This window comes from Lacerta agilis, chromosome 1 (assembly GCF_009819535.1).
Source record: "Lacerta agilis isolate rLacAgi1 chromosome 1, rLacAgi1.pri, whole genome shotgun sequence".
Lineage (NCBI taxonomy): Eukaryota > Metazoa > Chordata > Lepidosauria > Squamata > Lacertidae > Lacerta > Lacerta agilis.
The window spans coordinates 90,824,923-90,836,829 of NC_046312.1; the positions used below are offsets into that span (position 1 = coordinate 90,824,923).

General features: G+C 41.7%; 1 protein-coding gene and 1 long non-coding RNA gene across 3 annotated transcripts; both read right to left on the minus strand.

Moving 5' to 3' along the window:
• Positions 1-1,036: 1,036 nt before the first annotated feature.
• Positions 1,037-4,927, minus strand: MUC13 (mucin 13, cell surface associated). 2 transcript variants are annotated; one of them, XM_033163158.1, is made up of 5 exons: positions 4,749-4,927; positions 4,158-4,195; positions 3,266-3,353; positions 2,230-2,473; positions 1,037-1,300 (listed from the first exon to the last, which is right to left on the minus strand). In XM_033163158.1, the coding sequence occupies exons 1-5, from the start codon at positions 4,910-4,912 to the stop codon at positions 1,262-1,264; spliced, it is 573 nt and encodes a 190-aa protein (XP_033019049.1). In that variant the 5' UTR covers positions 4,913-4,927; the 3' UTR covers positions 1,037-1,261. The 2 variants fall into 2 exon arrangements, with proteins under 2 accessions (XP_033019049.1, XP_033019039.1); XM_033163148.1 differs by having other exon boundaries at positions 2,230-2,476.
• A 2,144-nt stretch (positions 4,928-7,071) lies between these two features.
• LOC117054392 lies at positions 7,072-10,986 on the minus strand. Its single transcript, XR_004427485.1, has 3 exons — positions 10,703-10,986; positions 9,798-10,357; positions 7,072-7,151 (listed from the first exon to the last, which is right to left on the minus strand). It is a non-coding gene; the product is annotated as an uncharacterized LOC117054392 (long non-coding RNA).
• Between the last annotated feature and the right edge of the window lie 921 nt (positions 10,987-11,907).

Genomic DNA, 11,907 nt, shown 5'->3' on the forward strand with positions numbered 1-11,907 from the left:
GTCAACATTTCTCTGATGAAAATAGGGACAAACTAAGGAAAAGCGGGAAATTCCGGGATCAAATCAGAAACCAGGATAGCTTCTGTAAATCTTGGACCGTCCCTGGAAAATAGGGACACTTGGAGGGTCTGTTTTGGGGGTAGTGCATCATAAGAAGCTATGTTTATCCCATGAGAAAATGGTATATTTGCACCAAAAGTTTCAGGAACACCAGAACTCTAGTTTGTTAACTAGAGTTATAGTTAATGATACAGCACCATCTTGTGGACAATGTGCTATTCATAATTTTTGCAAAGCAATTTTGGCATTTTTTGGATAAGAACAACTTGACATAAAATAACTGTGGTCACATATTTAAACACTTATAGCAAGTAAAAAACTTTAAACAGTTTCTTAGGGAAAGCATGACTGACACTTGATTACATCAGTGCGTCAGAATTAAGAGTCATCAAGTAATCTACAAGTACATGAGCATTTGTAAAATGTTTTCTATGGCAGTCCAAGAACTAGTTGTCATTCAGGCCCTGTTGGAGCCAGGCTTCTAGGGGCCAGTGATATCTGCCTACAAACCATCAGCAACGGGTCGAGGCAGGTACAAGTACACACATTGTGCTGTATAGATTCCAGAGTTAACAGCTAATTTTGGGGAACTGGTAATACTACTCTTGGGATCTTTATTGAAGACAGTTGTGCACCCACACACACCGATAGGCTTGGTTTGGTCATGAACACCTTCCCTACTTTGGGGGAGGTTAGCACTGACCAATAAAAAACCACTGTGTAGCATGTTTACCCTAGAGAGGTAGCAATGACAACACAGGGCATTGCAACTATATTTATTTACAAAATAATTTTAAAAGGGGGGTTTTGTGCTTCGGCATGCTGCTGGAGATATATACCAAGTTAAAGTGATTAATAGTACATTACAGAGGCCACGTCACCGACTTGTGTTGCCTGGACTGTTCACCTAGTTTCTAAGGCAGAGATACAGGTAATATTTGTTGAAAACAATACTTTAAAAAAAAAACATTTAAAAAAAGACAAGAAAAAAAAGAATCAGCCTTTCTCTGGACTGAGAGTAGAGCTAGTGCCATTTAGGTGGCATGTCGATCCTTCAGAAGTGATTAGCAGGATTCTTCTTCTGTATTGTGAGCACTCTAATTACCAAACAGCAGTTTCACAAAGCGGTTCAGGAGAAACGTGTGTTGGCTTCTCAGTAATGTTCGCATTCACAAACATCCACAGTCTCTTATGGCTGGACTCAGAATCTGTCTCTTGATGACATTTCAAGCCAGGGATTCTATTAAAAAGGGGGAAAATAATTTAAAAGGGATAGATGCAGTCACAAAAATAGCCATATATATTACAAAACATGCTTGTTCTGTCTCCTTCCACTAGTCACACCTTTAAAAGCTAAAAGTCATTTCTGTGCTAACAAGCCACAAATACTTCATTAAGTATCACTTTTATTGCTATAATTGTGTTATTAAGATTATTTCCCATGTTACCTAAACTGCAATGTTCAACGCTAGTTATCCAAATTCACTAGGTGTCCCACAGCAAGAGCCAATATTAGTGACAAGGTAAGGCAGGAATCTGTCCAGGGGATCATTGCTCTAAGGAAGCTATGTGTTGATTTTCCCATTAGAGTTCAGTTCCCAGGTAGAAATGCTGTCAACCGTTCAAGGCTTCCAAAGCAAGAACTGCTAACCCTCTGGCTCTTTTCTTTGACTCATTGCATGAAAAGCAAATGTCCAATCAACAGTGGAAAAAGAGAGAAGATATTGTAGATTGTGTAGCCATCGCTCAGGTTCCAGGTACTGGTGACACCAGCAATAGCTAAACAGCTCAAGGAGATGGGATATTGCAGCTTGGCAAAAAGGGGAGATAGCTTCTAAGCAGTTTACAAAATAAACTGAATCAATGGGCAAATATTTAGGGTGGGTAGGTGGGTGAGAGCACCCTTAATTCTACTAGCTTGGGAAGTCTTCTCCCCCCCTCCCATGTTGTGGCTTTGCCATCTTATATTTTATGGCAACTTATTTTACTCTATTGTATATTTTGTTTTAATAGGTTGTTTTCCGCTGCAGGGACTTTTGTGCTGAAAAATAGTACAGAAAGGAATTGTAGTAGCTGTAACAGTAATAATAATAATAATCCGGAACTGTGAAAGGCACAACAGTGCATTAGAAATGAGCAGCATGAATCTCTCCTAAAGCAGCCACTTACATTGTCGTCATCATAGTCCCGCTCAGGAACGTAAGCCTTGTTTGCTGTGCCTGCTTCACGGAAATTGCTTCCTTGGTTAGCTGTGGTTGTTCTGGTTGCCCCTGCAGGATTTCCAGCTTGGACCCTGGGGAACATCCTCTGCTTTACAGCAGGGTTGGTGTAAGAGCCATTTCCAGGAGTTTCTCTTGTGGTTGAATAATCGTTTTGTAGCAAGCTCCTTCTTTCAAGTGAAGGCTCTTTATTTCTTCTAGAAAGAAAGAAAGAAAGAAAAAGAAAGAAAGAAAGAAAGAAAGAAAGAAAGAAAGAAAGAAAGAGATGAACACATCTTGGTCTTTTCCATACCCTGAATAGCCTTCCTGTATTCCCAAAAATAGGGACGCGAGTAGCACTGTGGCTGATCAGAGCCTAGGGCTTGCTGATCAGAAGGTCGGCGGTAATCCCTGTGACGGGGTGAGCTCCCGTTGCTCGGTCCCTGCTCCTGCCCACCTAGCAGTTTGAAAGCACATCAAAGTGCAAGTAGATAAATAGGTACTGCTCCGGCGCAAAGGTAAACGGCGTTTCCGTGCGCTGCTCTGGTTTGCCAGAAGCGGCTTAGTCATGCTGGCCACATGACCCGGAAGCTGTACGCCAGCTCCCTCGGCCATTAACGCGAGATGAGCGCCGCAACCCCAGAGTCGGACACGACTGGACCTAATGGTCAGGGGTCCCTTTACCTTTACCTTATTCCCAAAAATGCAAATTGGACACTTCCCTGAAATGAGTGATAATGAATAATCACAAATAGTGCTGCCACGCAAAACAATGGCCAGGCAGGGTGCAGCTGATTGTATCAGCTTAAGATGATAAATGAATATTTTTGGCGACAGCTGCTACTGGGGATACAGGAGTAGGCCTGTGTCCACCAGGAAGCCCAAGTTGTTCTCTTACAGTATTTTGATACAAATTCAATAGGGGAAGTTAGACTCAAGTGGCCACCCAGTGTTATAAACTTTACCGTTACGCATATTCAGACAACTCAAAGAATCTTCATTTGTACCTGATTACTTTGTAGATGAGCACTCCAATTAAGACTATAATAACAACTCCACACGCAACAGATACTCCTACGAGGGCTGCCAGGTAAACTGAAAAGAGAATGATGATGATGATAATTTGTTATTTATATGCCGCACTTCTGACTGGGTTACCCCAGTCATTCTGGGCAGCTTCCAACAAATTAAACCACAATACAACATCAAACATTAAAAAACTTCCCTGAACAGGGCTGCCTTCAGGTGTCTTCTAAGAGTCAGATAGTTGTTTATTTTATTTTATTGCACACATGACCCTCTTGCAATATATACATAACATGTTTTATAAGATGAAAACATTCAGCTATTCAGAAGTAGGAATGGACAAATCTGTCAACTTTCAGTTCTCATATTTTCAGCAATTTTTGTGGGATTTCAAAAATCTAATTATGAAAATTATTGGGCATTTTAGTGTAAAATTATCCTAATGAACAGGATTTTGTATGCAGTTTTGACCAATATACACATTTTTGCAAGCTATTTTCCTCAATATAATGCATATTTGTATGTTATTTTCTCTAATATAGACATTTATATGTACAATTTACTCTAATGCATGCATTATTGTACACATTACTAAGCTGAAAAACATCACTGCAAAATTTGGAGAAGTGTGAAGGATAGCTGTGTTTCAGTTCACATATTGTTTTGAAATGTGCAAATTCAGTAAATTTGCCTTTAAACACAAACTGAATTAAATCCCGCCCTGCCCCGCCCCTAGTCAACACAAAAAATATTGGGTGAAGGTATATTTATTGCTGTGAATTCATTGTCCTAATTCTGTTACTATGGACTCTGCTCAACTTGCTGGTAATGGCTCTAGGCTTTATATAAAAACCACCCCAAATTCATGCTTACCTTCTTTACAGTCTTCCCCAGAGTAGCCAAAAGCACACCTAAAAACAAAGAAAAAGTTACCCAAAGTGACTACATAACATCCAGACTATATGGGGATTGTCCATATGGTGATAGTAACTACCAAGAAGAAATAGAACAGAGAGACTGACACACTTGTCTTTCTATAGCCCAAATGATCTTTTCTGGCCATCACAGCCTCAAGAGGCCACTGCCACTCTAATTAACCCCTCTCCAATTTTCTGTGCCCCCCATTTTTCTTTCTTTCAGTAACAAATTGGGGGAAATGGAAAAAATGGGGGGGGGTCCTCAGCACCCCCCATGCCTTCACATCTTTATCCTCCCTGTAGCAAAACATCAAAGCACTTAGAGCAGGAGTAGAGAATTATTTCCAGTTCAAAGGCTTCATCCCACATGCCAGTGGCAGGCAGAGCCAGAAGCAAAAAGTGGGAGGAGCAAGAGGTTGTTTGGGGACAGGTATGGCCTGGGCAGAATCCCGAGGGTCAGACAGAAAGACCTAAACAGCTGTATTTAGTCTGTGGGCCTGAGATTTCCTACTCCTGCTTTGGGAAAGGCCAGAGAGAAGCTTCTTACTTCTGACATTTGTCACCCTCTTCTTGGAAACCAGACAGACACCGACACTCTGGAACGTTTTCCACTTTCATAATACAGTGTTGATTCTTTTCTTCAGAGCACTGAGTGGAATTACAAACTGCATTGAAAGTGGAAAATGAGAGATAGTCAAATATATATAGCATTGTACCGTACCAATGGAAATCAAAAGTACTTGCTGCACAAACACAAAATATGTGGCAGGAAAATTACAGTGCAAAACATTTCCAGGTTAAGGGGGATGCAAACTTTTTTCTTTTTCTTTTTCTGGAAGCAAATGACAAGGAAAGGAGTGCTTAACTTCCATTATACTCCACTGGAAATGGATATGTAGGGCAAAATTGGGAAGACAAAATACCGTAAACAGCTTTGTAAATTCAGCTATGAGCCCCAGACATAAAGGAAGGGAAGGGGGAAAGTAAGAGAAATGCTATGGGATAAAATATTCAGGGTGGGTGCAGTTTGGGATAAATGCTCAATAAATAAGCAGTCTGAAGGAGCCAAATGAGGGCTGAAAGCAGAGGTGAGAAGGGTGAGAAAGAAAGCACACACATCTGTGATAAGGCCTTACGTAAACAAGCTTTGTCCTCAGGGTTCTTCTTGACAAGATGTGAATCACATTCACAGGTAGGATGAGCATCACTGTTTGTGTCGCTGCATGTTGTAGTTTTTTCATCACAGCCGTAAACAGCACACTGTGATAGATCTATTACAGAGTGCAACAGCAAAGAGAGCAACACCACTTTCAGCAACAGTTATTTCTATATGTTAAGCACAACTTAACAGCAGACTCTTGTCCTCCAAACCTCAGGTAAAACATTTAACAATATACTGCTTTGGGAGTGAAAGTATAGGAAAGATACTTAATTCTCAGATTAAGATTGAAACTTTCTGGTACAACGGAGCAGCAGCAGGAGATTTTGTGTAAGATCTCACATACACACCCACTAAAAACTACTATTAACATAGTAATAATTTAGACAGCAAACAGGTTCTGTCACAGAAAGTCTTGACTTGAGAACAGCATTGTCATGCTCTTGCGAATTATAGAATAACAGCAACTGGGGTTCTGGGGTGCAAAAACTTATCTATAGGGAGCAGCAACAGTATAATTGTGTAACCAACAGGAAGAACTTGGGGTTGTTGCTTTTTTATAGGCAGGAAATGAACTCAGTGCTATTGCTTTTTAATGTCCCCCCTAAGAGGTGGAATAATTAAATTCACCTATCTCTGCTAAGCTGGACTTGATTGAGTGGTCGCGGTTCATGTCAGCAATTAAAGTAATAGGTATCTACTACTGGGAAGAATAGGACTTTGGTCTCAAGAGGAAGGAGGAACGAGAGCATTCCATTCAGCAGAAGGAGCACTTTGGGGATAGGGATTTCTCTACAGACTACTTAGTAATAACACTGGTGTAGGATCATGTAAGGATTATGAAAAGGGTACGGTACTTACTCCGGTAGAACTTGATCCTATTCGAACTATCAACCTTCTCCATCCATACTTGAGGTGTTACCTTTGTGTTTATATCAAACAAATTGATTAATGTAATGTTGATGTTGCTTGCGGCTTCATCCTTACTCAGCCGTTTCGATGCTTGTGTAGATGATCTGAAATGTATATACATACATATCTTAGAGATACGTTAGCAATATACACAGCCAAAGTATATATATGGATACCTTACACCAAGTCAGACCCTTGGTCCACCCAAACACTACTGTAGACACTAGCTAAGTGACCTAACATATTATTCATTAGATGATGCCTTATGAGGGGCTACCCCACATTTTGTTCAAAAAATTGCTTTGCAGAGGTAACTACCATAGAGTTATCGAAATTTTCAAAAGTAGAGAGTCGGTGGTTTGGCTTTTGAAAAATGGGGTCCTCAGTAATTAGCTAATTGGGAACCACTGCTCTAGAGTACTAGCAAACTTGATTCTTCCAAGTGTGGCTCCTTATGTAGCCAAAACAATGACACCATCCAAGCACAGAGGGAGGTATCTGCAGGATAGGGGAAACCCCCAAGATTTGCAAAAGTGCAAAAAAAAAATGTTTCGAAAAAGAACCCTAATTGCGGGGTGGTGGGGAGTCTGATGAATACTGAGTGTGCTTACTGGCCTCAAAATGGTGGCTGACAGTCAGAGGTAGAAAACCAGAAAACCAGGGACGGGGGGACGGGACGGGACGGGACGGGACGGGACGGGACAGGAAGGCATATCCTTGAAAAGGGCATAAGCTGGAATCCTAACTAGGAACATTCTACACTGTAACATTTTGTTGAAGGCGCTACTGGCTATGTATATATTAAACTTGCCGTACTTACTTTATGCTTATGATTATTGTTTCCTGGTAACTTTTCTCATCTTTGAATATTTCACTGAACTGTAAAACATGAATAAAAATAAGGATCAGTTTAAAGGAGGCAGGAAATATAGAAAATAGATGGGGGTTGGGGAAATGTCAAGTGCGAAACTGAATCCCAAAGCAGTAACCCATGTACCCCCTCCAGTCCCCTATTTCTTAGAGGTCTCCCATGGACCAGAAGCACAACTTGTGAGTCATTTCAGTAATAAGTCATGCCTCCAATACAGTAGGCACAACTCTATGGAATTCCCTCTCATTAGAAATCAGGCAGGCACAGTCCCTGCAAAGTTTCAGGTTAAAATGGTTTTTATTTTAGAAGGCATTTGGACTCTGAACATTGCTTGAGTGTTTCTATTGCCAAGTGTTTTGATGTATGTTTTAATTTTTTTAGACAGTAGGTTTTATTTAGAACTTGCACACCATTCTCTTGAAACAGAAGCACCTTGTGTTTTAAGTGTTCTTGAATGCTTAGTTTTCGGAACAAACAGTAGCTTAAAAGTTCACCTTTCATGCTGATTGGGCACCTCTAGGGTGCTGGAGGCAGAGAGCCTGCTATAGAATGAGTCAACCCCTTGCAACCCTAGAACACTATACTACTGCTTGCAGTAAACAACTACCAGAAAGCTAGCGTAGAGGCTCTACCCGAGTCAGCAAACGACTTCTTACAAGATGGCAAGGCCACTTCCGCCCTTGAGCAGGAGGTGGATTTGCGGGCGTCACAACCCGATCACACGTGCAGGGGCTGGGTTCAGCCCCTGCGCAATTGGTAGAATATCCACCTACCTCGTAGCAATTCGTCACAACTCTTGGTTTGGCGGTTAGGCATTGGAAAATCTCTATAGAGGTGAGGAGGGGAGATAGTGCCATCACCTGCCCCTCATTTTGAAGGGTATTCCGTTAAAGGATTCTGGGGGTGTGGCCCTGTCCGAAGCCTAGGGAGGTGAGGGCCTAAGGCACGCCCCTAACGGTGATCACAGGGGGAGTTCCGGTTGATACGCATCACTGGGCTCCTTTCTGGTGGTTAACCCCAGATTTCCAAAGCATGGGTTGGGGTCGGATATAGTCTGATAGGGTCCAATGCCTAAGCCAATACTGCTCAACATCTGTAACCAATAAAGTTGTGGCCTTTTCGCTCATTAAATTTATACAATGTGTCAGTGTCATTATTTCCACGGGGAGGGGAGGGACATTGCCACGCAACTGACACATTGCAAGCAAAGATAAAAACATTTACAGAGCTCACTTGTGTGGAGCTCTAAGTAGCTGAATATATTATTATGTCTTCAATCCCCTTACCCATTCTTCTACATGCTTCCCAAGGCAGTACTCTTTCATTTCCACTCTTGCCTCCATATTACAAATTTATTTTCAGATGTGATGTAAAAGGTAGGAAGAAAACTGGGAATAAACTGCATTTGCATGTAACAACAAACTCTGCTTGACCATGGTTTTGCTTAAGGCAAACTGAGTTGCTGAGTAGCTCACAGATGTTATAATGATAGCTCTAGAAATGGACCACCATTCAGCTTCATTCAGATGTACTCAAATTGATTTTAAATTATACCATATTGTTTCTTTTATTTGTATTGCTTCTTTTATTTCTTATGTTGTGTTTTATTGTATTAGAGTTTGAATTCTATGGAATGTAAATGACAATGCAATACCATAAAAGAAGCAAGGAAACACTATTTAAAATCATACCACACCTAGCATAGTGCATTACAATTTGTACAACGTGCAAATCATAAGTGGTGCATCAAGAGAAAAGAGTTTTGGAACTGCTGCTCTGGAAGCACACACAGGTTTTAAATTATTAAAAAAAATCAACAGAATGTATGTGCAAAAATAAATCTGATATTTACACACATATCTGAACTGTCCATTGGATTAGTTTCCTCCCCTATTTATGTTCAGTGGTGTCTTGTATAAATTGATGGTGAGGTTTGCACCATTTCAGAACTTCATCACCTCTTCCAATCAAGTCAATCGCCAAGTGAATAATCAAAGGGGGAGCTGGCTTGTGGGGCAGTGCAGTCTCTGCCATGGCTAGGAGAGGGATCAAGTGTTACCAGGTTCTCACAGGGCTTCCTTATTTGGCATGGCCCAGAGAGATCTTGAGAAGGGGCAAGGTGATAGGCTCTTTAAAAGGAATTGTCGGGCCTGAACTTGGCCTTCTTCTTTCCCTTTATTTTCTAGAACTTCATAGCTACTTCCAATCAGTCTTGCCTTACAGCCACTAGGCTTGATTGGGTACAAACTGCCCCTCAAATTTGAAGGCAATTCGAAGGAGGTTTTTTATGCATGGAAATAGCCTAGATATATCACAAGGCTATAGACAAGAGTATCATTTTTATACAATTATTAAGTGGCATTTTCTGCATATTAAGTAAGCTTGCATGACACAAACCTGTTTCTCAGCTATAGGAGAAAATGTCAGTTTAAATAAAAGTAGTATCTGCACATGCAGACAAAATCTGGTTATAATGTATATGTCAAAAAGCACCCTCGGTGAACTTTTTCTCTATGCAGTTTAATCATACTTGCTCTGATATATCTATGAATAGCAAGAAATATATATATGCACCTATGTCTTTAACAGAAAAAGAACAAGATGCAGAGTATTAGTTTATATAACAAAGAGGATATACAATGAAAGAAACTTACAATGTTGGTGACATTGTGGTACAAAGCTGCATAAACTTCAGACTGAATATTTTCCATAGCTGGATTATATGGTTGCATCAGAGTGAATTCTCCTGGAAATACTTTGCCTAAAATTACAATGGATCTTATATTAGTCATATAACGTCTGGAAAATCAGCCCTGTATTAGCTGTAGCTACACGCTAGACTTGAAATTTGTCAATGTATGCTTGTTTTGAAAAGGATATATTGTCCTGAGTTAGACAAGAAACAGAAGAAAATTCATGATTCTAGGATTTGTGTTAAGAAAGAGAGAGAATGCTAGGCATTGGTGAATGGATGCATATTAGTGTTTTCTTCAGACATGTTCAGCATTCACTAAAGCAGAAGCATCGTAACAGAAGCATTTCTATTCATTTGAACAGAGCCACACGAGAGATAAATAAATGCACAACTCACCTTGTTGGCAACCTGATGTGTTCTTATAGTAAAATCCATAAGGACATTGGCATGAAAAGCTTTGGAACAGATCGATACATGCAGCAGCATATGCACATGGTTGGTCAGCACAAGTAGGGGGTCCTAAAATGAAAACCATAATGAGAACCAGGATTTCCACCCCTCCTTATAGATTATACATTGGAAGAACTTAAAAAGCCCACCAGATCCATTGAGAGTGCACAATGGGGCTTCCTCCCCTCTCCTCCCCTGTACATGCCCCTCACCACCCCCATATCTGCTCCAAAGAGTTGTATGACACACACACCCCAAGCAGATTTGGGGGATATGCCAGGGGCAGGGAGAAGAGGGGGAAATATTCTGTCACAAAAGCAGACATCCTTGTTATACAATATACTTTGCAATTTAGTTAGTGTCTGGTTATTTTGAGCAAAACAAGCCAGGAAGCAGTTGTGTAATGATGATTACCTGATGTTGTTGCGTTTGTGGAAGTTGGAGCATCAGATGAGTTTGTGGGCGTGGAATCACTCGATGTTTCTGTGGGCGTGGAGTCACTCGATGTTTCTGTGGGCGTGGAGTCACTCGATGTTTCTGTGGGCGTGGAGTCACTCGATGTTTCTGTGGGCGTGGAGTCACTCGATGTTTCTGTGGGCGTGGAGTCACTCGATGTTTCTGTGGGCGTGGAGTCACTCGATGTTTCTGTGGCCGTGGAGTCACTCCATGTTTCTGTGGCCGTGGAGGCACTCGATGTTTCTGTGGGCGTGGAGTCACTCAATGTTTCTGTGGGCGTGGAGTCACTCGATGTTTCTGTGGGCGTGGAGTCACTCGATGTTTCTGTGGGCGTGGAGTCACTCGATGTTTCTGTGGGCATGGAGTCACTCGATGTTTCTGTGGGCGTGGAGACACTCGATGTTTCTGTGGGCGTGGAGGCACTTGCTGCTCCTGAAGGAAAAACAAATAAAAGGGGAGAAAAGCACCACATCTCTGTGCGTCTAATCTATCTATCTATCTAAACAACAAATAACAATTACAGTCCTCACTCACAGAAAGAGTAAGAGAACTAGTGTCATAAGCAAGTACACTTATGCAAATCTAGAATAATTAATGTAGCGTCATTTGTTTCGGCCATAGCGGAGTTGTGGTCCAGTGTTTAGGCCATGCATATTGTCTCTAGTGGGCTGTGGGAGTGGGCCTCAAGCCTACATGAATTCCACCACACAGGCAGCACTTTCAGAGACTATGGATGTAAACACCTGTATGAAGAGGCCCTGGTCCCATGTGATACATATGCCAAGAAAAGGGAGTGGACAGGTTGTCAGAGTGGGGTCTACTCATGTACATATATATCAGAGGTCGGAAACCTAATACTCATGAGCCGGTTCCAGCCCATGAGCTTCTTGGAACTGTCCCACGGCTGTTCCATGGATTGGTGTTGGGATTCCATGCTCTTTTTTGTGGCGCCATTTTTTCCTCACCATGGGGACCAACTTCTAGGTCGGAAGAGTGCCGGAAATAGCGTGTGTGCATGCGCACGGGTACTCCTCACCTGGAGGAGCGCCTGTACGTGTGCGTACGCGCTATTTCCGGCGCACTTCCAGGATGGAAGAGCACCCATGTGCATGCGCACACACTATTTCCAGCACTCTTCCAACCAGAAAAAGCACCGGAAATAG

Excerpts from the sequence above, each read along its gene's own strand:
- MUC13 (XM_033163148.1), bottom strand. The coding sequence starts at position 4,912 with ATGCTATATATATTTGACTATCTCTCATTTTCCACTTTCAATGCAGTT. Across the intron at positions 3,354-4,157 it reads TGGGGAAGACTGTAAAGAAG|TTTACCTGGCAGCCCTCGTA; the intron begins GTAAGCATGAAT and ends TTCTCTTTTCAG. Across the intron at positions 1,301-2,229 it reads GGGACTATGATGACGACAAT|AATCCCTGGCTTGAAATGTC; the intron begins GTAAGTGGCTGC and ends CCTTTTTAATAG.